At 41.1% G+C, this 25,623-nt stretch overlaps 1 protein-coding gene across 5 annotated transcripts in view; it reads left to right on the top strand.

Moving 5' to 3' along the window:
- Window positions 1-25,371, top strand: part of PDCD1LG2 (programmed cell death 1 ligand 2) — a 56,909-nt gene extending 31,538 nt beyond the window's left edge. For 2 of the 5 annotated variants that reach the window (XM_043891468.1, XM_043891466.1), the window contains 4 exons: window positions 2,387-2,653; window positions 9,875-10,012; window positions 13,230-13,279; window positions 24,638-25,371. In XM_043891468.1, coding sequence (XP_043747403.1) covers window positions 2,387-2,653; window positions 9,875-10,012; window positions 13,230-13,279; window positions 24,638-24,643 — 461 coding nt within the window. In that variant the 3' untranslated portion in view covers window positions 24,644-25,371. The remainder of the gene's footprint in view (window positions 1-2,386; window positions 2,654-9,874; window positions 10,013-13,229; window positions 13,280-24,637) is intronic. The other 3 variants (XM_043891469.1, XM_043891467.1, XM_043891470.1) reach the window with 3 other exon arrangements.
- The last annotated feature ends 252 nt before the right edge of the window (window positions 25,372-25,623 follow it).

Genomic DNA, 25,623 nt, shown 5'->3' with positions numbered 1-25,623 from the left:
TAATGCTTCATCCCTAGACTTTTGTACTTACTTAGAGAACCATCCTCTTCTAATGATTCCAGTGCAGAATTCAGAATGCTGTACCCATGAAGGGCTTGAGTTCAAGTCCCCTCAGTCACCCCAGATTCCAGCCATTTCCTTATTTATTCCTGGAGTATGAATTTAGTCTACCACATAGGGTCTTTGCATGGTTTAAGTGAGAGGAGGTATATTAAGGGGATGGAGTCAGGTTTAGAACTACTCACCCTGGTTGTCTCCAAGTTCTTGACTAAGTGAGCTATACCCAGAGTAATTAGTAGCCAAAGGGGAAATGAGCCCCAGTTTTTAAACTAATAACTGAATTAACACGTAATTTTTTCCTTTTGCCTCTCCCCACATTGAGCCTTCTCTTATAATCTGCACTGGAGAACATGACTCAGAATAGGGACTTCTAGTTTCTTATTCCCTTGTCTTAAACTGAGTCCAGATTTGCAAATCAGACCCTGAAGTCACTCATTCATCCAGCCTCATAGATAAGAAAATCTGCCCCACCACTCAGTCACAAACAGAAGCTGGAGTAGTGTGAGTGAGGAAAATGTGAGAGCTTTTTCAGGCAGGCAACCCAGCAGGCCTGGCCAAGTATGCTTAGTGGCATGGAAAAGAGAACTTCAAGAAAAGGCCACGGTTATAAACAGCTCTTCGAGGTGCAGTCATCCTCCTCTCTGGTGACCCGTGACCCAGGGAGTGAAGCAGAAGACCCAGGTTCAATCCCTGGGGAGGGAAGATCCTCTGGAGAAGAAAATGGTTATGCACTCCAGTATTCTTGCCTGGAGAATTCCATGGACAGGGGAACCTGGCAGGCTACCATTAATGGGGTCGCAAAGAGTCAGAGACGACTGAGTGACTAGCACAATCAAATTAGCAACTCATAACATAGACACACAAGGGAGGCTCTCAAAAGGCAAAAGTTGTGGAGAGGGGCTTGAATATTCCTTGCACCTCCACAGAATGTAAAAGTGCAGAACATGAATTCAGTACCTAGAAAATGCTTAGTAAGTCATATATATTTGATGTTTTCCATGTGGCTGTTACCATTATTTTAGCAGAAAAATCACTTTTCACCATTTGTACTCGTTTATACTCCTCCCAAAAATTTAAGAAAAAAATGTTTATTCATATCTGTGCCATATTATATCTTTAATTCAAAGATTGTATTGAAATTCTATTTCTTAAACAAACTATTTCCTACCTAATGAAAGCTAGTGCCCACTCCCTCTTCCTTTCACCAAAAATCAACAGGTTACTTTTTGCACTCCCTTGTACTTGCATATGTGGCTAACATTTATTTTTAGCTATAGTCTAAAACAGTTGGACAATTTGTCCTTGTGTCTTCTTGGTGCTCTCAGTGTCACTTGTATCTGTTTTAGATCTCAGTTTTCTAAGGGCAAGGAGGAATATCTGGTTAATTCATTCAGCATCCACTGCACAGAATGGTGTGTGTGTGTGGGGGGGTGTTAGAGAGGAGAAATAACTAATAAATATACTCTATTCTTGAATATTTATAGACAGAATCTAGGTCTTTAAAAAGTAATAGCACTTATCATGTACCTACTGTACGTGCCCTTTTCTGAACACTTTGCATGTATTAACTCATTTCGTCTTCAAAGTGTTGCCAGAGCTGCTCCAGGTCTTTGCTCAAAACCCATCAACCCCCACCTTCAGCAGGAGTGAAAATAAATCTTTACATTAAAGGGTCCAGAGATAAGAAAGGAAGCTGCAAACAAAAGCAAACAAACAACACAAAAAAACCCAAATCCAGATGGAACCAGCTGGGGCCAAGATGGCAATGAATTTGACCTCCAACAGATGTATACGTCTTTATTTTTCTCCCCTCCTAATCTTGAAGAAGACAGAGGAAAGGGGGAAGTGGAAAGAAAATTTCCTCCCGAAGATGTTAGAAAATACTAAATAAAGTGGGATGTAGAGGTTATCTAATGATTTTGTTTATCCATCCTCTTTTTTTCTCCAATCTCTGACTGTGAGATAATTTACAGCCACAGATTGTGATAGGATAAAGCACCATTGAGATTTGGAATCAAGCCTCGATTGTGCATAATTGGCTCCACCAGTTAATAACCCTGTGACTTAGGCTGAAATAAACCTCTCTTGCCTCAATTACCTTCAACAAAGATTGGGAATATTGACAATGCTGTTTTGTTGTAAAAATTAAATAAATCAGTGATGTAAAAGAGCATGATATCTGGGACACAGGAAATGTTTTAAAAGTTAAAACCATTATTATTTAATATTGATAATGATAATTTATTTCATATGACACTAAGTACAGGGATCTATAGGAATCAGGAAAAGAAAGACTTATTTCTTCATTTTTTTTTTTTTGTCCCAGCTTCCTACAAGAAAATACACACTCGCCACCTCAAGGTCCCAGGGACAGATGAGGTGGAGCTCACCTGCCAGGCTGAAGGCTATCCCCTGGCAGAAGTGTCTTGGCCAAACATCAGTATTCCTGCCATCACCAGCCATACCAAGATCTCTGAAGGCCTCTACCAGGTCACCAGTGTTCTGCGCCTAAAGCCACACCCAGGCAGGAACTTCACCTGTGTGTTCTGGAATGCCGCTATGAAGGAACTCACTTCGGCCACCATTGTCCAAGGTAAGAGCTGCCCACCCTTCCTAGCTCTACGAGTTAGGGTTCAGGCAAGAAATGGATGGCACAGTCAGAATGAATAAGCTGAGAAGAGTGTAGTAAAGGTAGTGATTAAGGTTTAGAGAAACTACTAAAAGGAATATAGAACACCCGGGACTTCCAAAATCGTGGAACTGTACCGCGCCTGAACCCAGGAGAGACTGCTGGAAATTGGAAAAGGGACCGGGGGCCTCCAGTACAGGGGTGCTGCCACCTGCGGCCACTCCCAAGAGCAGAAGGTGATGAATGGATGCCCCAACCTTGTTCTCCCACCCTCCAGTCTCCTGCTGGAGCCTTCCACTGGCAGAACCCAGGTGAGGTCAGAGAACAAGGAAGTCCTCTGATATGTTCATAAGGTCAGCCTCTCAGGGCTTAGAGTGTTAGAGTGCAGTGAATGGACCCAAAGAGGAAACTGAAAATACCCAGCATAAGGGCTGATCACTTTGATTCAGGCATAATGCCATGAGTCAGCAGTATGAATATTACTTTGCTGGCTTTTCTGCCAGCCAAGTGGTTTTAGAGTTTTCCAGGAAAACTGACCTCTTTAAAAATATTATTTACAGACTTCTGTGGCTACGCTGAATCCTATATTTTAGAACTTCATGCATCAGTAAAATTTATAACAGTTCTCATGGTCTGCTTATTGTTTATCTGCTAAGAACATTCATTTGACGAATAAGAGCAGCTGACATTTAGTATCAGATCATTTAGTATGAGCTAACATTTAGTATCATAATCACTTTGTGAGACAAGTCATTTTTTTGCAGAGGCATAAGTCTCCTATTGTTCCACAACCATCACGGGCTTTATTTTTTTTTAAAGAACTTTATTTATTTATTTAGCCATGTCAGGCCTTAGTTGTGGCATGTGGGTCTTTCTTTGCAATGCATGGACTCCCTAGTTGTGACACACAGGCTTAATTGCCCCACTATATGTAGGATCTTAGTTCCCCGACCAGGAATCAAACCCATATTCCTGCATTGCAAGGTGAATTTTTTAGCACTGGAACACCAGGGGAGTCCCCACTCTGGGCTTAGACAACACAAATTTATCAGCTCATACTTTTGGAGGTCAAAAGTCTGAAAAGAGCTTTACTGGGCTCAAATCAAGGTGTCACAGGGTTGTAGAGGCTCTAAGAGAGAATTCATTTTCTGGATTTCTCCATCTTTGGGAGGCCACCTGCATTCCTTGGCTCATGGCCTTTTCTTCCACCTCCAAAGCCAGCATTAGATTTCTACTTCTGTCATCACATCTCTTTCTTTAACTCTCTTGCCTCTCTCTTCTACCTCTTAAGGACCATTGTGATTACATTAGATGCCTCCCCCCAATACATGCCTCAACCTGATAATTCAGGATAGTTTTCCCATTTCAAGGTCCTTAATATAATCACATCTGCACAATCCTTTGTTATGTAGGGTAATGCATTCACAGGTTTCAGAACATGGACATCTTTAAGAGGAGCCATTATTCTGCTATCTTACCAATAAAGGATATAATTTCAGAACAAAGACAGTCCTTAGTAATGATTAAATTTGACTTTACAGAAGATTTGCTATATTGTCATTATATTCCACTATTTGCTGTCTATCTTAGTTAGATGATAAAAGAGCCTATGATGAGGACTTGTGTGGCATGCAGGCATTTAGGTGGTGACCCCAAGGGGCAGAAGTGAGAGGTTCAAAAATTAAGACAGGAAAGAAGGAAGAGAAAATAGAAGCGTGCATTATCCCAATTGTTGGCATGAACAGTAGAAGCTGAAATACTCAAGAACCTCATGAGAAGTGTATAGATCATCTCCTAAGATGTTTACTCAAAAGAGCTTCAGACTTAAGGACTAATCTATCTGCTTTCACCCCCAGTGGTGGGCAGTTGTCCCCAGGAGCGTAACTTCCTTCTGCTGTGAGTTATGCATGCATGTGGGCTGAGAGAGCTCCCCCAGCGTCTATGGCATCAAAGTCATTTCAGGGCAGGAAGCAATGTGTCCAACTGAGGGAGTCACTGACCATGAAGTGATTTGAGGCCCACCCAGACTTCTACCCAATGTGTGGCTAAACTCAGAAGAGAGGCTGAGAGAAAATGAGGCAGGACAACAGTAGTCAATCCCTTGCACTGCTCAAGTCTGTCCCTTCATGCCCTATATTCAAACTACTGTCTCCAAGCCTTTGGGCAGGTAAGTAGCTACTATCTCTGCACAAGATACATATACCAGAGTTCATGAAACAAGTTACAGTTTCTGCTGCTGCAACTGATCCCAAGCCATAGTTGATATTTGTCATCTCTCTCAGCCAGCACACATTCTAGCTTTTCCTCACTCAGCATTTCAGATGGAATAATTTGTTTGTTTGCCTGGAGGGTGGAGGGAAGGAGGGGTGTGGGGGTTACTCAGACTTTCAACACTGGGAGACCTGAGCCGTTAGTCGCCTCACCCTCAGCAGACTGCAGTTGCTGCAATTGCCTTTTTATTGTTATCACTGAGTATGGAAGTAACGAGACTCAGAGAATCAGTGGATCCCTGAGTTCCAGACAGTCTTCCCTGCCTCCATTGTGTAGCAGCGTTGGAGTTCTTCATGGGAACCATTACTTTGCCAACAAAGGTTCGTATAGTCAAAGCTACAGTTTTTTCAGTAATTATGTATGGATGTGAGAGTTGGACCATAAGGAAGGGTGAGCACCAAAGAATTGATGCTTTTGAACTGTGGTGTTGGAAAAGACTCTTGAGAGTCCCTTGGACTGCATGGAGATCCAACCAGTCAATCCTAAAGGAAATCAGTCCTGAATATTCATTGGAAGGCCTGATGCTGAAGCTCCAATACTTTGGCCACCTGATGCGAAGACCTGACTCATTAGAAAAGGCCCTGATGCTGGGAAAGATTGAAGGCAGGAGGAGAAGGGGATGACAGAGGATGAGATGGTTGGATGGCATCACTGACTCAATAGACATGAGTTTGAGCAAGCTCTGGGAGATGGTGAAGGACAGGGAAGCCTGACATGCTGCAGTCCACGGGGTCACAAAGAGTCAAACATGACTGAGAGACTGAACAGCAACAACATGGGAATCAAGATCAGTTTCTCTACCAGTATTATGATTCTTTGCTTTGCCCGCTGGCCTGACAGTGAATAGAGCTCAAGCTGACTAGGCAGTAGCTATAACTTTACATGTGGTACAACATGTCCCTTGGTACACAGCATCCTTGGTACCCTTTCCTTACCCTGTACTCTCTGAACCTACTTGCACCTCTCTGGTCACCATGACTTCTTTGCTCAGGCAGTTTCTTCCACACAAAATATCATTCTTCATTGTCTTCACCAGCTCTCAGGGTAGTTGAAGTAACTCCAGAGTACAAGGCATCTTTCCTTCATCTCACCTCCTAAGACCTATTTCTTTGCTTGCCTGCAACTATGGTTGTCTTTTCTCTTTCATTGCTCTTTTATTTTCCATGGATTTTAATTGTTCACATGAGTCTTCTTTATATCCAAACTAAAGTAAAACCTGAGTGCTCTGCCCATGGTAAGTGCTCAGTAAATGTTAGATTAATGGCTTGGAGACTTACTCTTGGACTAACCCAGTCCCATCATCCCAGCTGCCAGTCTGTGTGGATACAAATGATTGCCTAGTTTGTGGTACAAATACCAGCAACAAGATGACCAAAGTCACACATCCTCCCATGGTTCCTTGCTCCTATTTCTCAAAGACATTTTTAAGTTGTCTTATGACTGTGCTCTTTCTCATAAATTGGCTCCTCACTGCTGACTTCTGTGACCCACACATACTTCTTCAGAAGTCAATGAATAAAACACATACAGCAGTGAGAGTCTGGGGTGCAAGGTGCTCCAGTAACTCCAGAATAGATGACTAAACTTCCTAATTTTCAATCAGAAATTAAGGAGCAGTGACACCATTTTCCTTTTGAAACAGGATTCCTTCCACTCAGCCAGTGATGCATTTTCATTAGGAAATATAATGAGATGGGAGCACAGGAAATAACTATAACAAGACCCTTGTAGGGCTAGCAGAGAAGCTCTCCCAGGAGACTTGGAGGTGACTCTCTGGCAGTGCTCAGGAGCGCGGGCTCTGAGGTCAGATGGACTATAATTTCAAATCCTCTCTCTGCTACCTACTAGCTTTGAGAACATGAACATATGACTGAGCCACTCTAGAACTCAGCCTCTCATCTGTAGAATAAGGATAAATAATGGTAGATACCTAATAGAGTTGTCATGAGGATTAAATGAAATACGTAAAGTCTTTAGCAGTCAGAAAGGATAGAAACAGACAAACAAACAAACAAACATGGTTTGTCCAGCAAGAAGTCTGGTTTCCTTATAAGTGCGTGAGACTGTGGATAAGGACAGATCCAACATTTTTCCCATCCAATGAGGACATCTCATTGTTAAGTAGCATGCAATTATTATAAAATAGTCTAGAATAATATGCATTAGGATTTAGGCTAAGAGACCTCGACATACAGTGGTGTAAAGCAGGAGTATTCTCTTTGATGTCACATTTAGAGATAGAAAGTGGGTCAGAGCAGGTAAGTTGCTGTATTCTATAAAGTCACTCAGTAATCTAGGTTCTTTCCATCTTATTGCTCTGGCACTCTCCAGGATGTTACCCTGTTGAACTGTCAAAGCTGGGTCACTGCCACATTCATGTTTCAGCCCACAGAAAGAAAAAGATACACCCAGTGTTTTGAAGGCCAAGACACAAAAAGCCCGTTCTCTAGGCCTGAACTTAGTTCACACCTAGGCTGGCCACACCTAACTGCAGGGAAGGCTTAGACATGTAGCCTCAAGAGAAACCATGTGTCCAGCTAACACCTAGCTAATACTAGAGAAGAAACAGAGAATGGATTTAGCAGTCTGCCACAAGATTTAATGATAAGAAAGATTGGGCAAGGTAGACCAGATGGACAGATAGTCAATTCAGTCCAACAAATCCTTATTGATACCTTTCATGTAGCTGGTGCTTGGCTCTATAGGGGATTCAGAGATGACTTTGCAAAAGTCTTTGTAACTTCATGTACTTACATTCTAAGCAGACTGATGTCTTATTGCATGTTCAGTGTTAGAAAATCTTTAAGAATAAGTAGAATTTGTGTATGGAAGGAACTGTGAGGGAACCTTACAGGACAAGGGTTTTTGCATAAAGGCACTGAGGTAAGGATGTCTCCTGCTGTGGGAACAGTAAGAACTCCTTGACTTATGGTGCTGCACGCAGCAAGTGCTTAATAAGTGCTTCCTGTGTGTGTGTGCTCAGTCACTCAGTTGTGTCCAACTCTTTGCAACGCCATGGACTATAACCCACCAGGCTCCTCCATCCATGGAGTTTTCCAGGCAAGAATACTGAAGTGGGTTGCCATTTCCTATTCCAGGGGATATTCCCAATCCAGGGATTGAACCTGAATCTCTTGCGTTTCCTGCATTGGCAGGCAGATTCTTTACTACTGCGCCACCTGGGAAGCCCCAGTAAGCACTTCCAAGAAGATATCAGTTACTATGGGTTATGTGTGATAAGGGCTGTTAACTAGATGTATTGTGGTGATTGTTCACAGTGTATACAAATATCAAATCGTTATGTTGTATGCCTGAAACTAATATGTTATATGACAATTATACCTCAATTAAAATTTAAAAATATGGATTTTCCAACGTGTAGATGAACCAAACTTCTTAATGCTTTTTATCTTTATGTTCACTACAATCTTAAACTTAGAGACAAATACCTGTGGGGCCTGAGCCTTGAATCAGACAGATCTGGGTTTGCGGTCCTGGTTTGGCCACTTACTTAGCAGTGATGTGTGCTCAGTCACTAAGTTGTGTCTGACCCTTTGTGACCCTGTGGACTTCAACCCCCCAGGCTCCTCTGTCCAAGGGATTTCCCAGGCAAGAATACTGGAGTGGGTTGCCATTTCCTTCTCCAAGGGATCTTCCCAACCCAGGAATCGTACCCGCGTCTCCTACTTGGCAAATGGATTCTTTACAACTGAGCCACCAGCCCATTAGCAGTGATGACCTTAGAGCTTGGAGCCTTACTTCCTCAACTCTAAGATGAGAGCCTCAAATTAAATGACATCTAGTCCCTTCTTAGCTAAAACTGTCTGTGGTACTCAGATAACACTATGATGGGGAAGGGGGGAGACAGATGGCAGGACTGAGCCCTTCTTCAAGAGCAGTTCTGCCAGACTTTTCCAAGACCAGGCTGTGACCTTTATTCTTTTTTTGGCTGTGCCCAGGCCCTCAGCAGTGAGAGTGCAGACTCCCAGCCACTGAGCAGCCAGGGAATTCCCTGTTATGTTTATTCTTTATGAGTTACTCCATAAGGCAAAATTCAGCCTGTTGGAAAGGGCACAGTTTACTTGAGTATGCTTCCATCTCCCTGTAGTGAACCCCCATCCAGGCCTGTCCTTGGTCAGTCTGGAGCCCTCATTCTAACCAGAGCACTCCTTTACAAGGCTTTCCCCAACCTCCAAACTTACTCTTCTCATCCACCTCTCTACTAAACTCATCTCTTCCTCAGTGCCAGACCTTGATTCTCTGAGAAAAGGAAAATGACTAGTTGTAATGATTCACGTTAAGGTATGATATTCTGTTTTTTCAAAAGGATCCTCTTAATCCTGGAGATTGAATAACTGATCAGATATATTCTAAGCATCATGAATGCTTGACAGTGGAGAAGGAGACATATTTGGGCTGAGGGACTATCCTACTATAAAAAGAGAGATGATGAAGGAAAAAGAGCAAGGAAGGAAGGAAGAAAAAGAAAGAAAGGAAGAGAAAGGAAGGGGAAGGGAGGGAGGAAGAAAGAAGAGAAAGAAAGAGCACATAATACAATAAGTATATAAGAATGGTGAAAAACATGGAATGTTTTTTGGGCAGCCTGGACTATATCTCAGCTATGTCACTTAATGTGTAATTTTAGGAAAGTGTGCTAGGTCTCCATGCCTCACTTTCTTCATCAGTAAAATGACGGTTATAGTACAGCCTGCCTCATAGGGTGGTCATGAAGAGTAAAGGAGCTAATACAGACATGATTCATATACATTCAGCATTCACAGAAAAATACCTGGCATGGAGTAAATGTTCAATGCAAGTTGGTCATGTTGGTTATAACTCAGTTACTTGGCTACATTGTTGGGTTGCCTCAGAGTTACCATGCAATGGGATTCTGGTGCTTTTTCTTTCTGCCAGGTCCTATGGAAGACCCCAAGATCCCTCCATCTTCACTGCTTCATGTTTTCATTCTCTCCTTCATCATTGCTTTCATGTTCATAGCCACAATGGTAGCCCTAAGAAAACGACTCTTGCAGAAGTTGTATCCTAGAGAAGGTAAGTGAGTTTTATTCATGGTAACCAAGTAGTCTGGGTGTCTGCAGTGTGAGGCCCTGCTTGGCCCCACCGACCTGTAGCTTCACACTGTGTCCACTCAGGGCTCATGAGTTTCTTGGGGCTTGTCCTGATGATTGTTTCCCAGAAGAAAATGCCTCTGGTCTTCAGTAAGATGCAATGTTTTTTTTTTTTTTGAATAAAAATATTGATAAAAGTAAAAATTAAGAAACTGAATATTTTTAAATGAGTGTTTCATTCCTGTAGCTGAAATGGTTTGCTTTGTTCTCTGAGCCAAGAAGTGTCATCAGCCTCATGAGATCAGTGTTATTTGGGCAATGCAGACAGTTGTACAGTCAGAGTTCACTGGTGGGAAGATGGCAGGATCCTTCATGAGGACTCCTTTAGTTTTCATTCCTCCTTTGCCCATTCTGGGTCTGAGCTGGGCTGAGCCGTCCTCTTACCCACAGGAATCTGAATCTTCTGGTTGGATAAGGAAAGGAAAGAAGTGTGAGGCCATCTGGTGTAGGGAAAGCACCTGACTGGTGGTATCCTGAGATGTTTCAGCAGCTCCCTCCTCAGCCCGTCACAGGCTCACCAACCCACTCCATTCTACTGTGACAGTGAGACAGAGCATGCCTGTGGTGTCTAAATCCAGGCCAGAATACCTGCAAGCCCATCTGGTGCTTTCCTACACAGCACCCAGTGAGCCTCTTCCCAAGATCTATACACAGCCTATAGTAAAGGAAATAACAGCTAGGAATAATTCACTAAGAATTTGAAGTGGTCACTATTTGAGGACGGGGGTGCTTTTCAGTGATTGTTATCCTACATTTACAATCTAGCTTCTGTATTCTCATCTGCCATGAAATACTGTCATCATCTATTTGTCCGTTGACCTATGTGTGCATTAGCTTGGGTAGTGACCACAAACCCTCTTCTGTAGAATCCAAGATCCATGAACTGTTGTCAAAAGAAAGAGGGGGGTTGGGGAGAAAGGAAGAAGGGAAGAAGGGAGGGAGGAAAGGAGAAAAAATGGGATGGGGAGAAAGAATGGAATTAGAGGAATTATAGGGTCTTGCCCAAAAAATCTTGGACTAAACAGAATCTCTTCTGCAAATCTGTGACTTCAGAGAGGCATGACAGATGCAGCTCATCAGAACCTTATCTTCTGTATTCTTTTTCTTTTTCTTTGGCTGCACTGGGTTTTCATTGCTGCATGGGCTTTCTCTAGTTGTGGCAAGCAGGGGCTACTCTAGTTGCACTGCGTGGGCTTCTCATTGTGGTGGCATTTGCTGTGGAGCACAGGCTCTAGAGCATGTGGGTTTCAATAGTTGTGGCATGCAGGCTTAGTTGCTCTGTAGCATGTGGAATCTTCCTGGGCCAGGGATCAGAAACATGTCCCATGCACTGGCAGGCAGATTCTTAACCACTGGACCACCAGGAAACTCCTGCATTCCTCTAGTACTTTCCTCATGTGTACCCCTCAGACGCAATTTTACAACCAAGGTTCCAGGCTTGGGGCCTGAGAACCCATTAGGCACCTCATAAATGAGTAGCAGGTTTTTCATCCTTACTCTCTGAGGAAATGAAATAGAGCCACATTTCTTAAAGATAGAATGGAGAAAAGAAATCTTCCCCTCATCCCTTATCCCAATTTCAAGTGTAAGTAGCACCAAGCTGAGTGTGAGTCTCAGGCACCAAATAGAGTGGGAGAGATTTGTTACTAGCAAGAGTTAAGTAAATACATTTTCAAGTGATTTATTTTTTAATAAACTAGAGCGAAATCACCATTGCTATGTAATAGCCCTCCTCTGTAACTCTTGTGCTTTGGGATCTGCTCTCTTAGAAGGGAGTACACAAATACACATCAATTCAAGGACTATGGTTTCTCTTTTTCATCGGTATATGTCCAGTGTCTAAAACATTACCTGGCATATACAACAAAATTGTTCAATAAAATTTTAGACTTTGAACCTCTGATATGCAGATATGTGTGCTAACCTGCTCCGTACAACATGGCCATATGTGGTTATTTAAATTAAACAAAAATTCAAGTCCTGGGTCATATTTTAAGTGCTCACATATTGTAAGTGTTCAATAGTCACATGGGGCTAGTAGCTACTGTATGGGATAGAGAAGTATTTCTAATTTCTATTGGATTTAATAAACATAATATGGTATTTCAATAAATATGATCATAAAAAACCTAACATATTAGAAGAATTACTATAAAAATTTCTAATGTTTGCACTTTATTTCTATACCTATATCCTTGTGGACTGTTAATAATCAACTCGCCCACCAGTACTAGCCTCTGCACCACATTTTGCCCTAAAAGACTGAGCCAGAGCTTTGCAGAGATTTAAACCAAAGGCCAAATATATTGACTAATGCTTGCATGAGAACCACAGAGAATGACAGCACTGACCTCAGGCATCAGAGTCCTTCACTGAATCTCCAACATTCAAGGGCAATTCCTATAGTTTAGCCATTGACCCCTTTCAAATACAAATGCTTTTGGAGGAGGTTGCAATGCTGGATAGAAGCTCTCTAAATCTGGGCCAAGGTCAGGATGAATACAAAGGAGTTGTTAAGAAGCTGACAAACAGAACAAAAGCAGATTAGGGATGGACTGAGTTCAGGAACCCAAGCAACTGCAGGACATGGGTATTGAACCCTGTAAGAAAAACAGAATAAGAGGGAGTATGTGAAATCAGGGCTTGATAAAGAGATAAAGCCACGGAAACAATGATGAGCAGCAACCCATCTTGTGAACTTGTGTTTCTGCTACCAAAGTTACTTTGAACCAGTATCAGTCAATGACACCTTAGTGCAGATTTATTGATTAGACCTTCTGCTCTGTGTAGGGGAGAAAGGAAGGAAGTGGCATTCAAGACTAAAGTAAAACAGGGAGAGAGAATTTCAAAGGTATTTCCTGGGCCAAATACCCAAATTAGCAGTCCCTCAGCCTCTGAGGACCTGGGGGCTTAGGCAGACAAGGGAATGGGAAGTAAGCGGAGGCCTTCTTTCTTCACAATTTTCTCCTAAGGGTATGGTTTTAGTTTGTATCCAGCCTGAAGTCTCAAACCATGGTGGAAATTTATTCTTCTCTATGTGGATTTATTTGGATTTACTTTTCGTTCTGCCATCATTTCACCTATAAACAGAACAGTTTCCTCGTTAATCTTAACCCATCCCTGGAATTTTTCTTTTTCAGATGCAACAAAAAGATCTGCCACCATGGTAAGGAAAGAAGTAGACAGAGCTGTGAGTAATCATGATTTTTCTTTTCTGTTTCACCTTCTTTTCTCTTCCAGATTAAATTAAGAAATAAAACCTCTGCTTTGTTGCACCAAGGGCAAATAGCCTGGGCAGAATCTTCCTGCTAAGTGGCATTTAGTTTCTCTTGCAATCCTGCATTGTTCCATACCTTTTTTGGAAAATAAAGATGATGTCAGTTGAATAGCCACAGAACAACTATATAGCCTTTAGTCTGTCTATATTCCTAAGCACTCCTAGAAAATGATGCACGGACATCTGGGCTCAAATTAGAAACATGGTTAAATTTAACAGCAAAAGGAAGATAGTCTACTGTTACACAATCAGCAGCTGGGGCTTTTAGTCATTAAGTACACTGTGGGTTGTGGGTTAAGGATATTTCTGGAGATGTAGAAGCCTCTTCATGAGATTGAAAGGCTTGGAGCTGGAATTTGTGGGAGAGTATGTGATCTAGAGGTCAGGAGAAGCAGGGTTGCTGAAACCATTCAGCTTCATCGGATGAAAAGCATAGACACTGGGGAAGTGGTCTGTTCGAGATTCACAGATCTAGGTCACATTGTAAAATGGGTATTTCTGGCTCTCTTGGGAAAGCTGCCTTTGCCTGTAATCTAAGGATCACATGGTGTCACACATGACTTTATGAGTTCACCAAAATAGTGATAGGCAATTCGTAGACATTTCTAAATAACTTAGTATTTTCAGCTGCTCAAAATATTAAGAACTGTTTACTTTTAAATTCTTTTGAATATATTGCCCAGATTCCAGTGACACCGATTGTGAAAATAACCCTAGAAAACGTTCAAATACCAGGGTCTGCATTTGGCTTATCTATCACACATGGCAGTTCATAAGCACAAAATACGACTTAAAAGAATGAAATGAAAAGAGACTCCTGCACCCTCCCTGTCTCCACCACTCCCCTGAAAGAGATTCTTGAAAATACATCCTGTCGCTATAGACTCATTCCTGGACCCAGTGCCAGGGAAGAAATGCAGCCTAAGCCTGCTGTGCTTGACATCCCATTACCTGAGATTTCTGAATCATGAGACAACTTTCAGATCAACACTGGAAGTTCTGATACAAATATTTGTTTCTTGGGAAACAAAAATCCCGTATTCCTATAAATTGATCTCCTTGGCCTCCAGGTGAGTTCCCATGAGAGAGGCCCAACATTTACTAAACTTCATGAGGTCAAAATGTTTGAATAAGTGACTCCTTCAGCTGCTCAGAATAAGGAAGAAATAGTGAAAAATGTGAGCACAGAAGTAATAAACTCAGATGCCGTTCAGGCCAGTGATGAAATGAGTAACAACTGTCTAGTATAACCAGATAGGGAGTGGGGGAGGGGAGGGATTGTGACAAATTGGAGAGCATTTTCCATGTCAGTTTAGCACTAGCCTTACATTGCCAGAGAAGATAGAAATCCAGATTTTTATATAAAACATCTTAATTATTAAATGCTAGCTGAAAGTATTTCAAATAGCAAACAAACTAAACAAAACATGCCTGTAGGTTAATTGAGCCTGTCGATCAGTTTTCAAGTCCTTTCCTAGAAACATAATATTGTAAGGGAAGAGTTTAGAATCTGAGTAATGAAGGCAGAAACACCTATTTGAGGAACTGATCTTTATCATGTACATGCGTACATGACATTATTTTATGGTCTATTAGTACTTGTTTTGATTGCATTCAAAGTTATTTTCAGATTGATTGAAGTCTTTCTAATCTTGTTTAGAGCTGCATAAAATATAGAACTTGGTTGATAATCACTAGCAAAGTATTAAAGGAAAAATTATTTTTATTTAGTATAATGTATTATGGTTTTGTCAAAGCAGATACAAATGTGTTAGATTTTCAGTAGATGCTTTTTTTAAAGTTCTTCCCTAAAAAGTTGCTCATCAGTTATTAACTCTTTATTGAGAACTGATTTAACATTTGGAATAATATCCCCTGGGAAGAAGAGGGAACAGGACATGGAAATACTGATTTGAGGGATAGAAAGAGAAGAGATCTGGGACCAAGTGTTTGGACAGCTAAGAAAACTTGGAATGTGTTGCTGGGGATGAGGGGCACTTCATGCTCCTCCAGAAAAACAACCACAGAACCACTTGCTGTTTAGCCACTAAGTCACATCCAACTCTTCTGTGATCCCGGACTGTAGCCCGCCAGGCTCCTCTGTCCATGGGATTTCCCAGGCAAGAATACTGGAGTGAGTTGCCATTTCTGTCTCCAGGGAATCTGCCCAACCCAGAGATCAAACCCATGACTCCTACATTACAGGCAGATTCTTAGCCTGAAAAGTATGAAATCTGTAGAGCTGGCAGGTTGGGAACTAAGGTAGGATTTTTTATATTACAATCTTGAGGCAAAATTCCTCCTCCTCTGATTGCTGTTAAGGTCTTCAACTGATTGGATGAAGCCCACCCACATTGTGGAAGGTAATCTATTTAAAGTTAGCTGATGGTAAATGTTCCCCTAATTAAAAAAATCATAAAAATCTATGAAAATGAAAGTTAAGGAGTAATGGGGGAGTAATAGGGAATTTTAAAGGAAAATAAAAGAGAAAATATAAAAAGAAAAAAAATTTTTTTTTTTTTTTCCTTACTTAGAAAAAAAAAAAAGTAAAAATATATCTAGGAGTTTCTCTGGAGCTGTTGCGGTCAGTGTGGGTTCGGCTCAGTTTCAGATAGCTCCTCGTTCCAGCTTACACTTCTCGATATCTACAGGGCCCTTCCGGTGAAGTCGGTGTTTTCTACAGGGATTTTAATCTGTTGCACCAGTCCCTTCTGAAGCGGTTCCCTTTGTTTATTTGGCTTCTGTTTGCCGGTCTCTTCAGAGCCTCATTACATCTATTATACGAAATACCTTCAGAGCAACATCTAGACTAACATTTCACCAAATAGCTGGGCACAGCAGTCTAGCCAAATTAACATAAAATAAACCATCACAGGCATCAAGAAACGAGGGAGACAGTCTTGCCCGGAGTAAGTCAGTTTGTCAGACTTCCTTGAGTCTTTGAAAATACAAGTATGTGGCCATCTATTTTCTGGTCACTGGAGTTGTCCAAATGACCAGGACTTTGTCTAATACCTGCTCATCCATGCGGCTGCCACTCCAGATTTGCATGTAGACTATTTAAGGTTTTTTGTTTATTTCAGCAAGATGTTTTTCCCTCAACTCCCTGCCTGTCAACCATTCAGTAACAAAAGGCATCTGTGACATCAGAATCTACTACTTTGTATATTTTGCAGTAATGAATATCTGAGTAGATCTAGAGGGGTAAAAAAAAACTCCAAACTTGTAGTCAAGAAATTACTTGATAAAGTCAAACAAATTTTTTGAAAAAAATTTTTTTACTTCTCAGTAAAATGAACAAATTATAAGAGCTGGATTTGACTTATCTAATATCTTGTTTCATTGCCAATACCCAATGAGAACTATAGATAGATATGTATAGCTGTGTATGGATAGCTTTGGGAAGTCCCCTTGAACGGAGCAGCACACACTGCAAGATCTGATTCCCCCTACACTGTTTTCATCATCAGGCCAATCTCCTGTCTCTAGATTTGGGCTCTTTTGCATGGCTTTTCAGGCCATCCTTCTCCCTTTCCTGTTCCCAAGCCGTGCTCATTCCTACCTTTGCCCCTTTGTTTGTGTTGTGTCTCCTGCCTGGAATGCCCTCCTCATTCCTTCTTGCTGACTCAAACTCAAACTTCTTGTAAGATCTGCCTTTGTATAGAATAATAAGTTAGCATTATTATTGTTTTAATGCCAGACCACTGTTCTAAACACTCTAGAGGTACATTTAATTTTCACAGTAGCCCTACGAGGTATATACTTCCTCCCCACCACCTCCAGTCTCAGAGGTGAGGAGATACTTGTGCAAGGTCGTATGACTAGTGAATGCATGGGCCAGAAAATGGACCCAAGTATGCCAGTACAGAGCCCATGCCTATACACTAAACTCTACTCCCTTTCTTAGTCTGTAAGACTGTCTCTGCAGCTCAGCCCTCTTTGTTTTTCCCTCTGCATTGTACACACAGTCTGTACCACTCTCAAGTGCGTGGTCACAGCATTATTTCCTGGCTTCTTCTAAGTGTACATATTTTATATCTACTTAGTCAATGAAATGAAGTGAGATATTACTGTTAATAAAACTATTGGGTATTTGGTTTTGTCTGCTTTCTTCTCTGTTTTTCTATACTTCTTTTAGCTTATTCTATGATCAGTTTAAAAGAAAGTGACTGATTTTGACCAAATCAGGCTTGCTACTAAAAAATCTTGTTTAATTTTAGTTGAGCTTGCCAGCTTAAAAGAGAACAACTTATAATGATTTCTAGAACATTTGTCACACTGTAGTAGGCACCTATTAATGAGAATCAACCACAGTTAACACTCTCCCACCCACTGGTGTGTATCAATTAAAAAAAAAAAAAGAGTAGGCAAACCATGGCCAGGGGGTCAAATCCCCACCTGTTTCTGTAAACAAAATTTTTATTAAAACTTAATCATGCTTTCTGTTTTCATATTGTCCCTCCCCCTAATTTGCCATCCATTCATCTGCTTCTTATGGTAGAGTTGAGTAATTGCAACAGAGACCATATAGCCTATAAAAATCTAAATTTTTTATAATCTGGCCCTTTACAGAAAAAGTTTGCTGTCTTCTGACCTAGAGGTTCTCCCAGGCTTTGCACCTCCTTCCACAGTAAATGTAATGGGTTGGTCAAAAAGTTCGTTCAGGGTTTTTTGTAAGATATGGAAAAACCGGAATGAACTTTTTGGCCAACCAAATACTGTGCTAAGTGATGCAATGTCACCCCCACTCCTATGTCAGCGTCGTGAAGTCTGAGGACAGAGCCTGCTGGAAGTTCTTAGGCCGAGCCAGCCTCTCACTCTCCGACACACAGTCGCTGCTACCCTAGCTCTGCCTCACCCCCAAAAACCACCACTGGGAGACAGTGTTAGGTTCTAGGCTTTCCAGGAGCAATCCTGGGCCTTCATATTCTTACTCACTATCATCTCAGAAGATAAAGTCTTGGGACTTGCTCTGAGCATGTCCTTTGGACATATTTCATTTCATTTATTTGATTTTAATTTTTATTGAAGTATAGTTGATTTATAGTATTGTGCTAGTTTCAGTTGTACAACAAAATGATTCAGTAATACATACATAGTTTTTCAGATTCTTTTCCATTGTAGGTTATTATAAGACACTGAATGTAGTTCCCTGTGCTGTACAGTAAATCCTTGTTGTTTATTTTATATATGGTAGTATCTCTTAATCCCATGCTCTTAACTTATCCCTCGCTCCTGCCCCTTTGGTAATCATGTTTGCTTTCTATGTCTGTAAGTCTGTCTTGTAAATAAGTTCATTTTTATTTTTATTTTTTTGGATTCCACTTGTAAGTGATATCATAAGATATTTGTCTTTCTTCGGCTTACTTCGTTAAGTATAATATTTTCTGGGTCCATCCATGTTGCTGCAAATGGCAACATTTCATTCTTTTTATGGCTAATATTCCATTGTGTGTGTGTATACACACACTCACACACACTGTATCTTCTTAATCCATTCATCAGTTAATGGACACTTAGGTTGCTTCCATGTTTGTCTATTGTAAATAGTGCTTCTGTGAACATTGAGATATATGTCACACATACTTCTTATTCAAATGATTATTCTTGCTTCCCACCTAAGAAAGGAAGAGCTTGCTGGTTTTGCCTCACTGACCGGTGACTGAAGTGAGGCCTGATTATTGTGAGAGTGTCCAGAAGGGCTCAGTAATTCAAGTAACAGCTGCTCTGGGCTGGGTTTTCCACTCCATGTTTCTACCCCTAACTTTCTAGGGAATACTGGGAAAGGTAATGCCTGTTCCTATTGTTGTGAAAATCCAGACTTCTCAATCACCCAGGATGGGCCTTCAAGGCCTTAACCTTAATATTATTAAATTAAAAACTCAGAAAAAACTAACTGTAGCCAAGGAGATGGCCCTCTCCCATCCTTCTCCATGGTGAGTGTGGTAGTCATCAGTGTTATTTCACACATTTCTAGGTCTCTTGCTCTTGTGTACACAATAGGATTGCACTTCTCTGTGATTAATTAGGTCATAAGTGTGGTCATATGACTTGCTTTGATCAACTAAATGTAAGCATAAATGATGTGTGTTACTTTGGGGTAGAATATATAATAGTTAGCCTGTGCTTTGCTGTATTTTCTGTTTTCATCTGAAACATTCAAGGTAGTGATTTCTACATCAGCCTGGGTTTCTGAGTAACAACAAATAACAGGGTGCCCGGCTGACCCTTGGTGGGCATGGAGCATGAGCAAGAATAAACCTTTATTTATTATATTGAGATTTAAGAGTTGTTTGTTACTGCAGCATAATCTAGTCTATCCTGACTGATACAACAGGGAAACAATAGACCGTATGTTACCATTTAACATTCTGTTTCTGAGGAAAAATGCTTTCTATATAAAAAAAGAAAAAAGGATAAAGTATAAGGATATACTTTATAATTAGTTCACCATATAATTAGTTCTCTATTTAAAATAAGTTTTTAATATACCCACCACACCTGCTTTCTCCCCCAAAAATGAAGACAAAAACATAAAACATTAAAAATAAAAACATTAAACTGCTCATAATCATAAAAAATGTCCATAATAATTATCATTGTGTGATGGAACCTCATATTATTTTCTTCATTTTTCCTGAATTCTGTTTGTACCTTAATACATTTTTAAATTCCCCAATGTGTCACTGTTTTAAGTACCCAGGGGTGCCTGTTAGATGAAGAAAGGAGTTTTTTGAGCCCTGTTAACCATCCCCCACTCATCTCTCTATATCTCAGTAGTCAAATGCATTATGTAGGGCTCTTCATAGGGTCCTTCTCAACTTTTGGGAGGGAAACGCTTTTACTCCCTTTCAAGGACATGTATCAGCTACCTCTCACAGATTCCGAGCTCAGGCAACCAAGAAGGAATGGACACATACTGCAAAGATGTAACAGACAAGGTAACTTGCACAAGGTTATGTTATAACTTAATGATGCAAGTCCTAGTCCAGACCTCCTGAATCCTTCTGTGGTATACTACTCTTTCCATTTGTGGAATTTCTCCTTGCAGCTAACTTGACTCACTTGTGGGGCTATTCAGGCCTCTGGCTTTTTGTTATGCAGGCAAACAAGCTGTCAACCAGTATAACTTTAGTATAACCACCAAGAATCGGATATGACTGGACGATTAGAACTGAATTCTGATAACATATATATGTATCAGTTCAGCTCAGTTCAGTTCAGTCACTCAGTCATGTCTGACTCTTTGCAACCCCATGGACTGTAGCACATCAGGCCGCCCTGTCCATCGCCAACTCCTGGAGCTTCCTCAAACTCACGTCCATCGAGTCAGTAATGCCATCCAACCATCTCATCCTCTGTCTTCCCCTTTTCCTCCTGCCATCCATCTTTCCCAGCCTCAGGGTCTTTTCCAATGAGTCAGTTCTTCACATCAGGTGGCCAAAGTATTGGAGCTTCAGCTTCAGCATCAGTCTGTCTGATGAATATTCAGGACTGATTTCCTTTAGGATGGACTGGTTGGACCTCCTTGCTGTCCAAGGGACTCTCAAGAGTCTTCTCCAACACCACAGTTCAAAAACATCAATTCTTTGGCTATCAGCTTTCTGTATGGTCCAACTCTCACATCCATACATGATTACTGGAAAAACCAAAGCTTTGACTAGACGGACCTTTGCTGGCAAAGTAATGTCTCTGCTTTTTAACATGCTCTCTAGTTTGGTTATAACTTTTCTTCCAAGAAGCAAGCGTCTTTTAATTTCATGGCTGCAGTCACCATCTGCAGTGATTTTGGAGCCCCCCAAAATAAAGTCTGTCACTGTTTCCATTGATTACTCATCTATTTCCCATGAAGTGATGGGATCAGATGCCATGGTCTTGGGTTTCTGAATGTTGAGTTTTAAGCCAACTTTTTCACTCTTTCACTTTCATCAAGAGGCACTTTAGTTCTTCTTTGCTTTCTGCCATAAGTATGGTGTCATCTGCATGTCTGAGGTTATTGATATTTCTCCTGACAGTCTTGATTCCAGCTTGTGCTTCATCCAGTCCAGCATTTCTCATAATGTACTCTGCATATAAGTTAAATAAACAGGGTGACTATATACACTGTTGATGTACTCCTTTCCGATTTGGAACCACTCTCTTGTTCCATGTCCGGTTCTCAGTGTTACTTCTTGACCTGCATACAGATTTCTCAGGAGGCAGGTCAGGTGGTCTGGTATTCCCATGCCTTGAAGAATTTTCCACATTTTGTTGTGACTCACACAGTCAAAGTCTTTGGCATAGTTGGTAAAGCAGAAATAGATGTTTTTCTGCAACTCTCTTGCTTTTTGATGATCCAGCAGATGTTGGCAATTTGATCTCTGGTTCCTCTGCCTTTTCTAAATCCAGCTTGAACATCTGGAAGTTCACGGTTCACGTACTGTTGAAGCCTGGCTTGGAGAATTTTGAGCATTACTTTGGTAGTATGTGAGATGAGTGCAATTGTGCATTAGTTTGAGCATTCTTTGGCATTGCCTTTCTTTGGGACTGGAATGAAAACTGACCTTTTCCAGTCCCATGGCCACTGCTGAGTTTTCCAAATTTGCTGACATATTGAGTGCAGCACTTTCACAACATCATCTTTTAGGATTTGAAGTTGCTCAACTGGAATTCCATCACCTCCGCTAGCTTTGTATGTAGTGATGCTTCCTAAGGCCCACTTGACTTCACATTCCAGGGTGTCTGGCTCTAGGTGAGTGATCACACCATTGTGATCATCTGGGTCATGAAGATCTTTTTTGTATAGTTCTTCTGTGTATTCTTGCCACCTCCTCTTAATAGTGTGTGCTTCTGTTACGTCCATACCATTTCTGTCCTTTATTGTGCCCATCTTTGCATGAAATGTTCCCTTGATATCTCTAATTTTCTTGAAAAGCTCTCTAGTCTTTTCCATTCTATTGTTTCCCTCTATTTCTTTGCATTGATCACTAAGGAAGGCTTTCTTATCTCTCCTTGCTATTCTTTGGAACTCTGCATTCAAACGGGTGTATCTTTCCTTTTCTCCTTTGCCTTTCATTTATCTTCTTTTCACAGCTATTTGTAAGGCCTCGTCAGACAATCATTTTGCCTTTTTGCATTTCTTTTTCTTGTGGATGGTCTTGATCCCTGCCTCCTGTACCATGTCACGAACCTCCATCCAAAGTTCTTCAGGCTCTCTGTCTATCAGATCTAATCCCTTGAATCTATTTGTCACTTCCACTGTATAATCATAAAGGGTTTGATATACGTCATACCTGAACAGTCTAGTGGTTTTCCCTACTTTCTTCAATTTAAGTCTGAATTTGGCAATAAGGAGTTCATGATCTGAGCCACAGTCAGCTCCTGGTCTTGTTTCTGCTGACGGTATAGAGCTTCTCCATCTTTGGCTGCAAAGAATATAATCAATCTGATTTCAGTTTTGACCATCTGGTGAGGTCCATGTGTAGAGTTTTCTCTTGTGTTGTTGGAAGAGGGTGTTTGCTATGGCCAGATAGGTGTCATGCTTCCTTAAAAAAAAAGTTATTCTAATAATCCATGTCATGCTTTATTAGATCATCCAGACCATGCAGCTTGACTTCTCTACTTTAGAGATCATGAGATTGAGTTTAAGGCATGTTAAGTGACTTTATTGATGAAATAATGACAAAAAAAATTTAAAAGATCTTGTGATCCCCAGTGTGATACTACTTATTTATGCATTCACTCTCAAACATGTATTGTGTTTGCTATTTGCAAGACTCTGTGTCAGGTAAGCCATGGGAGAATTTTAAAAATGACTTAAGCACATTAGTCATCTAAGAGTCTTACAATGAAGTATTAGAGATGAGGCACTCAAAAAACTGCTCTCATTGCCATAGTTTGGATTAAGATTAAAATATGAGGCCAGCTTTCTATATACCTCTGTATACCTCTTTCTGTATACCTCTATATACTTCTATATACCTTATATTAAAATATGAGGCCAGCTTCCTATATATACCTATATAGTAATTGGTCCAGCCTCTGCATTTTGTTTTGTTTTGCTTTTTCACTTGAGTCTCTTGTATTTCCTCTAAGAATTTCCACCAGAGAACCAACCACAGCTTTGGCATTCTATTATAGCAACATGGACATGTCTCCTTTTCTTTTTCCTATGCCAATGGTTCTAATTTTTTTTCTTCTTTTTTCTTATAACCCTTAATATACATACAAATATATATTTTGAGTAGGAAAAAATTTGAGTCTTCCTGCTATATTCCTCTTTTACTCTCATACTACTGTCAAACTCAAGCATATCTGACACCAGATGTGTGGACGTTTTCCCCACATCAAACCATTCTCTGCATCACACGGTGAGTGTCCTACAATAACCGGTGAGAGCATGAGACTCCACAGGTTAGGGGCTCAGTTCCCAGGAGTGCTCCCACTCCACTTCAGATGCCAGGTACACGTTCAGGTTGTCACCTGTACTTCTGACCAATCAGCTATAAATCTGAGGTCCTCACGAGCTTCTTCTTGGGTTCAGCTAATTTGCTAGAGCTGTTCACAGGGCTCAGGGAAATAGTGTACATGTTTTATCCATTCATTATAAAAGGATATGATAAAGGATACAGATGGACACTGGTCCCTGCTCTTGCTAGTCTCAGGAGGCCCAGTATCCTCAAACTGAAGGGGAAAGGGAAGGGAGCAGTTCCAGAAGCCTAGTGAGAACCGCAGGAGGAAAGGGCAGACCACAGAGCTGTAGGCTTTAACGGAGGGATAAAACAAACCTGCAGCCTGTCCAGGAGGTGACTGAAGAAGAGATCTCCCAACCTTACTCTCCTATCCCATGCAATCTCCTCTCCGAGACTTGAGGGAAAAAAATGGAATGGAAACCAGAGGAAAGAGAGGCCAGTGATGCAGTCCTAGGATGTGCACAGGCTGAGCAGGGTGGAGAAAAATGCATCTCCAGGAATAAGCAGAAATATCTGACACAATGGGGAACTCAAAGGTCTGAATAGGGAAGCCCCTTGAACTTTGCTCCAGTATTGCTCAGCTGCCTGCAGCTCAGAGAACAGAGGAGAGAAGCTTCTTGCCATCAGTCTGGGGAGAGAAACTAAAGATTTGGACCAGGGCAAATGGTCGAGGGGGTGGAAAGAAAGCTTTAAGCCCTGCTGCCTTTTGAGCTTTTTTATTTTTTTTAACTCCAATTTTCTCACTCCAATCAGACTTTGAGAGTTTGTATATTTTCTGGTCAGAAAAATGATTTTTCTGTTTGTGAACTTTTCTCTCCAGATTTGAACCTGTGGTCTCAGGAGCTGGGGTGACCTGATAGGACATCCTCAAGAAACTTCTAGACTCTGAGCAAGAATCCCCTGGCCTGCAGAACTTCTTGTTTGTACTTTTCAATTGTCTTTGTATAAACCAGCACTTTATTCTGGAGACTGCAGCACGACTAGGCAGCACCTACCACCGTGTAACGGAAAGTCAGGCGACTGCCCCTCCACTGATCTGGGCTCCTTCCCCCACAGCCCGTGGCTCCATGCACACACTACTGCACTTTAGAAAACAACCACACTGGATCCTGGACCCCACTGAGGGTCCTCTGGCTCTTTCTTTTTTCCAGACTGGAAACAGAGGGAATTATTTCCCCTTAAGTTTCCAAAGCGGTTTCCAGAAGCAGAGACAAGTAGAAGTTTCCAGTTACAGAAATGGACAGAAGATTGCCAGTAGAGTTATTTTTATGTGTAGTTTCCTCTGGATACTGAACAAACCTGTTGAGACTTTGAGTTCACAGACAGGACTTTATATAAAGTCAAGCCATAATTGACATGTTTTATGGTTTACAGGAAGCCAGAAAACATCTGAGTTGTTTTAATGAAGTGTTTAAGCATTGAGGTACACAGAGTGGTCAACTACAGATTGTGGAGAAAAACCATTGAGTATTTTTCTGAGATCTAAATCACAAAGCATTGATTTTAACTTGTAATGGCACTGTGTTGAATGGTATTTTAAAAGCAAATGCAAACTACATCTTTCCTTCAAAAAATCCTGTCTTCTTAACCTTGGAAGCCAATCATACACATTTTGAGTTTTGTCATACTAATATACTATTTCTGCAAAAATTTCAGATGAGTAGCTATAATGGTCAAAGCACCAAACTAAGGCTCCTTTCCTAGCCTTCTCTTTGACTCTAAACTTAACCTTTCAGTAGCTCAGTTTTCAGTCTGTGATAGAGTGATGGCCACTAGCTATGGCCTCTGATGGTCAGTACTAGAAAT

This window comes from Cervus elaphus, chromosome 29, assembly GCF_910594005.1.
Source record: "Cervus elaphus chromosome 29, mCerEla1.1, whole genome shotgun sequence".
Classification (NCBI taxonomy): Eukaryota; Metazoa; Chordata; class Mammalia; order Artiodactyla; family Cervidae; genus Cervus; species Cervus elaphus.
The sequence above is the reverse complement of the archived record's forward strand: the minus strand, read 5'-3'. Positions and strand labels throughout refer to the sequence as shown.